Source organism: Mytilus trossulus, chromosome 10, assembly GCF_036588685.1.
Source record: "Mytilus trossulus isolate FHL-02 chromosome 10, PNRI_Mtr1.1.1.hap1, whole genome shotgun sequence".
NCBI lineage: Eukaryota > Metazoa > Mollusca > Bivalvia > Mytilida > Mytilidae > Mytilus > Mytilus trossulus.
In genome coordinates this window covers 31,809,924-31,816,173 of record NC_086382.1, presented here as the reverse complement: position 1 = coordinate 31,816,173, position 6,250 = coordinate 31,809,924, and the positions used below count along the sequence as shown (strand labels likewise).

The 6,250-nt window shown below is 32.5% G+C and overlaps 1 protein-coding gene across 1 annotated transcript; it reads right to left on the bottom strand.

Moving 5' to 3' along the window:
- Positions 1 to 2,226: 2,226 nt before the first annotated feature.
- On the bottom strand, positions 2,227 to 3,441 carry LOC134686171 (uncharacterized). Its single transcript, XM_063545846.1, has one exon. It carries the CDS (start codon positions 3,437 to 3,439, stop codon positions 2,258 to 2,260), a length of 1,182 nt encoding a protein of 393 aa, XP_063401916.1. The 5' UTR covers positions 3,440 to 3,441; the 3' UTR covers positions 2,227 to 2,257.
- Between the last annotated feature and the right edge of the window lie 2,809 nt (positions 3,442 to 6,250).

Genomic DNA, 6,250 nt, shown 5'->3' with positions numbered 1-6,250 from the left:
TATGAGTGTTCTGAAAAAATGTATCCGTTTTATAACCCGAAACCTCATGATAAGGGTTAGCTGTTTTGATTTTAGTACCGATGAATATCGTGTAGACAAAACGTTCATCTGGCGTATACAATCATAAATATTTAGATGAGCTTTTAGAATTCTGTGACTTCTCTGTAACATTCTTCTAGAAACGTGGTTTTTCGAATTGTTTTGTTGACATTTTTTGTTTTGTCGTTTTTTATTTATAGGCAAATGATGTGTTTTTTCAATTTATGATTTATGATAGACCCTTTGGTAACTTCGCCCTTTATCTTTGCGTTATGGATTTTATATTTAAACCTTCAATTTTAGAACTTGAGATTCTCATTCTAAACTAAGCGTATTAATATCGAAAGATTCTGACTTCGGCTACTATGACCTTTGAACGTTCTTGTTTTTTGTGTGTCGATTCTGTATATTTGTATATTAAATAGAACTTTATTTTCTGATGCAGGTGAAATCTACAACTGAGAAGTGATTTTTTTTTTTTTTAAATTATCCATTTTTCATTATGTGCTTCTTTTTATGAAAAATATATCTCTAAAGTTCCAAATGACATCTAGTCAAGGTGGTAGACTACTTTCTTGTGTATTCGTCTAATTGGAATTAAAATACTGTCATTTCATCAAATTGATTTGTACCATATTTGTCTATTGAACTTCTAAATCAACAAGATACGCAAATTCTGAAAATGAAACTACTAGTATTGGAAAAATCTAGACACAATTTCGACTCTCTTTGCCAATAAAACTTTTGGACCCCCAAAAAACATGCAAAATGTTTATTTCCATCGAACAGTTTTCTAAAAAGGAATACAAAATCTGGGATGGTGCTGGTGCTCTTAAAAGTGCCCAAATCAATCCAAAAAGTGTTCGTATAGTGATAATATTTGACGAACCTGGTGAAGTTCCGGAATACTTAAAGTTTGATCAAAGACGAACTAGTCATTTACTGTCCCAAAACTATACCGTGTCACCCGTTCAATGATAGATAAATGGTTGTAGAAAGAAATGGCGATTGTTCCGAAATTATTGCAAGTTGTTCGCAACGTGCTCATCTCGCGTATTTATATATACAAATGATGTATATTGGTGATAGTGATAATTATTCTGAACGATTTTCTCCGAAAATATATTTCTACAAATGAAGCAGAATTATTTATGTGATTTACATATTCTTAATTATAAATGATGAAGTATATCTCCACAAGCGATTTAGATGTCTACTTTTTTGGAAGCGTAGCTTTATACAAAAAAGACATAACCTGTCAATAACAAATCTACCACAAGGGCAAGAGTATGAACTAGAAAATATAAAATAATTCATATGTCAAACATAGAAGTATAACTTACGCTCGTTGTTCACTAATTGTTGGTTGTTCATTAGCAAACATACATGTACGTCTACCAGAACATAAAGGATACTAAATCAAGATTAGTTTCCAGTTTCGCTGATGCGGCTGGTTTCATTACTTTCGCCTTTCTTTAACGATTATCTTATTTGTTTTATTCTGTAAATATTCTTTGAAAATTATCATTTAGCTCTATGGTTGTCACCATTAAATCCCGCGACCGACAGTTGATAACTAGGGAACTAAATGAATGAATTAAGCGAATCAAGATTTTTATTTGAAAGAACAATCTAGTATGTGAATTTGAAAACATTTTGTGATTAAATTTTCTTTATGTTTTAAAATGTAGTTGCATGTAAACATCATATTTCTGGTAAGTCCTTTGCTTAACGGTTTTTATGTCTTTTATTTATCAATTGTTACATGTATCAACGTAGGATATTTTTTTCTTGATTCTGCCAAATATCTCATCATTTGTCATTGCTTTAATATTACTAAGACAATATTAAATGTATATACAAGATTTATAGATTCATCTATCGAAACGTGTTCTTCCATCCAGAAATATTCAACATCGTACTGAGCAAAATGCAATATGTATATTGCGAAAAATGTTCCAATTGAATGATGTACGAGAACGGACCATCATCATCAAGAACTTTACATCAAAGAATTCACTTTACACAATGGCAAGTTGTTAACGAAAATATTACGACACATTTCACCAAAAATATCCAAACATGTATGTCATTTTCGGTATACTTTGTTAGTTTCTGTATATATATATATATATATATATATAACTCACAATCTCATCTGTACATTTCGTCTGTGTCGACATTTAATAGTACTGTAGAAAGAGCGATAACTTTGTTTTCATACCGTGCTCGTTACCTTATCTGGAATTAACTGTTGATTTGCAAATCCAATGCATTTATATTCTTCATCTTCTGATTGTAAATGATCGTCTGATACCTCGTTATCTATATTGGATTTACAGTCGAAGTCGAAGACATCTGTATTCTTATAATGGTGTCTCCGCGACGAAACTCGTCGCAAGGGAATCAAATTTGAGGAAATATCACGTAGAGTATATCCTTTGAATTCAATATCCCGTAAAACAAGACTACACAATATTGGTGTTGTGATTGGATGACTCCATGCAATGATCGTTAGTATTCGATATACTGATGGAGTGACTTTGAAATGGAAATCGCCAAGCGTAAGGATGAAGAGAGGGTACCAAAAGGCTATAAATGAAATAACAATCAACATAAAAATCTTCGTTGTCCGTAACTGTGAAAGAATAGTTTTACGTTGTGACTTCATGCTAACATCTGTCTCTCCGACCTCGATATTTAAATCTAGGATCTTTTCGAATTCGTCTGTGAGAGACTCGTGAATTTTCCGCCATTTGTACCTTTTTATATCAGTGATTAACTTTCCTCGCATCCTACAGAAAAACATTAACGATGAGGACACAGCTATAGTAACTAAGATTATCCACAGAACATGAATAATATAACTGTAATTATACCCATAAAGAAATAAGCAAATTCCGATTTCAGCATTAAAGTCTGTATTTGATGGAATAATTGAAATTCCGAGATTTAGCAAGAAACTTACAAACCAAATAATAAATATTCCAAATAAAACACACGAACAATCATCTTGCCTATATCTTGGAAGCAGGAGTTCATAATCCTGGTTGACAACAAGCGCCATCATGTTGTAAGCAGACGTTGTGACTATGAACACATACGAAGAACCAATCCAATTGCAGTACGGAGCGGGAAGTGACGTCATTAAACTATACCCATAAGGAAAGAGGTAAAGAGATTTGACCAAGTCAAGAAAGCAGTGATGACATAGAATAACTATAGTCGTTTTACGGAATTTTCTGTGACAAACAATAAGTACCATACAAGAAAAGTTTCCAATTGTACAAACTAAGCCTAAAGTAATAACCACAAATCCTTCTATAGTATCCATCCTAATTGAGACTGTTGAATTTAATGACTTACTAAAGTTCATTGCTGAATTTGCATTGATTTTCATCTCCCTATCTGGAAAACAATACAGAAAAATAAATAATGGATCTAACTAAAACCAAACAGGAAACGCATAAAACATAAAATAACATTGCAATTAATAAATACTAAATTCGTTTCATAATGACCTTATCATTCCATCATTTTTTTTCCAAGGCGATCAGAAATATTTAAGTATCTGACGGTAACATTTTCAATAAATATTAATTCAATGTACTAGTAGATCAATAACATTTTATCATTTTGGAGGATCTGAAGCAGGTCCCAAGGGTTGAAGTTGCAGTCCGCCCTTCAAATTATTAACGGACACCATCACGGGTTGCCTGATTAACACATGACGAAATATATATTTCGAATGTCGTAACAAAAATATTTCTTTTTCTCGTATGTGACACTTTATAATTTTAGAGGGTAGAGTCTGACGCGCTTGTATGGATTTAGAAACCAAGAGCTCTGATTTTGAAAGGATGCTATATAACCAAGGTTATTTTCACTATACTTGCTGAGGAAAATAAATTTTAGTGTAAAGGTTTTGAAAAAGTTTCATTTAATTGCGCTAAAAAGGAAAATAGAAAAACAATACTGAACTCAGAGAAATTTCAAAACGTGAAGTCTATAATCAAATGGCAAATTCAAAAGCTCAAAACTTCAAACGAATTATCTTGCCTATACCGTGGAAATAGTTATCAAAGGTACCAGGATTATAATAAAGTACACAAGACGCGCATTTCGTCTACATAAGACTCATCAGTGACGCTCAGATCCAAATAGTTATAAAACCAAACAAGTACAAAGTTGAAAATCATTGAGGACCCACAATTCCCAAAAGTTGTGCCAAATACGGCAAGGTAATCGATATCCGGGATAAGAAAATCCTTAGTTTTTCGAAATAATCAAAGTTTTGTAACAGAAAATTTGTTAAGCAAGAGTTCATAATACTGGCAGCAGGAATAGCAGGCAAAGCGGTGTACACATATGTTTTATGGTATATATATGATAATGTCCATTATCATGTTATCCTATAATGAACAACCGAAAAACATTCAGATGAAGAAATAAAATAGGAGGTACAGAGGTTTATAATGTGAATAAGATCATATGATACTGCTAGTTTCACAAAATCATGTCAAGCGGTTAACGCGAGCAATCGCAAATAGATTTTTTTTTACTAAAGAACGAATAAAAAGACTGAAAGATGGACGGACTATCCAATCGCTTAACAACGCATGGGTAAGAACGTAAAGGTATAATAAGCGGGTTAGTTTTGTAGTTAAAGGAAACAATGTAAATGAAATCATTTGGGAATTTTAAAAGTCTAGGCCTTTGAGAATCCTTACCAACCCGGGCCCCTGGGTCCGTTTCTACGTGACATTGTTCCGAAATGTAAAGATCAATAATTAAAACGTACTTACTGTTCCTGTGGCGTATTGTCTGTTCCCAATACAAGCTATGCATTTCATTATACCAGTCTGCATCTTTTAAGTTTGTACTTAATGTGTCTAACATGATATTGATATACGTTGGTATTTTATCCTTCATTTGATTTAGGAATATTGATGAATTCAGATTATACATCGTAAAATTAAGATCCGAATGATGATCACTTAACTAGTGAGGAATACAAATGAAATGATGCTTGGTAAATAGCGTCATTAGAGAAATGAACTATTTGTAAAATCTAACATCTAATATCATCATCCTGCTGATTGCATCCAATTCTTAAAAGTTAATTGGCTGCATAATAATAGTTCTCCTAAACGATCAGTTGTTATTTCAGATTTTAACTAACAATTGATCAAATCGATAGAGATATCTTTTACATATGACTTCGGGAGATGGGGTTTGGTTACTTTTAGTCGCATTTAAAATAGTTGGGATAACAACTTTACTACATGCATTCGATTGCTTCAGTTTTATTTCACCTGTATGTGAAATTTAGAATAACCAAATAATAAAATTGAGAATGGAAATGGGGAATGTGTCAAAGAGACAACAACCCGACCAAAATAAAAAAATACAACAGCAGAAGGTCACCAACAGGTCTTCAATGTAGCGAGAAATTCCCGCACCCGGAGGCGTCCTTCAGCTGGCCCCTAAACAAATATATACTAGTTCAGTGATAATGAACGCCATACTAATTTCCAAATTGTACACAAGAAACTAAAATTTAAATAATACAAGACTAACAAAGGCCAGAGGCTCCTGACTAATTCAATTCAAACAATTAATATTCGTCCGTTGGCAATATGACAGATTACTTAACCGAAGAAAATGTATAAGAACTAGTTTCCATGAAGAAGAAATTAAATATGCATTAAAATGCAGAAGTATTTATGCCAAGCCATACTAAAATCAATAGAAAATCAAAGGAAACATCAATGCAACAATGCTATTCTAAAAACTGATACCAAAACGAAAGAATTGACGGAAATAGTTACAGTTTTAAAACATTCCTTTGACTCCAAATATCAAATTAAAATTCTGATTTTGGATTTGCATGTACTGCACACTTAACATATTCTGTGTTATATGTTCATCTCAACCAGGATTTAAAAAATGTCATTAAGTTTCATCAAATATTAGCCCCTGTACTGTCTTTTGTCATTTGATATATTTAGATTGACAATAAGAGTCGTCATAGATGAAATTATTACAATTTTCCAACTGTGAACTTTCCAATTCTCTGATTCAGCAATCCAGCAGCGTATGCATAGTGAGTATGTGTTCCCTCTTTCATACAAAAATATCCAGATACTATGTTTCTTCCATGACTTGCTTGATAGAGAGAAGATGCTTATCAGGTTAAAGTTGAAGCCTA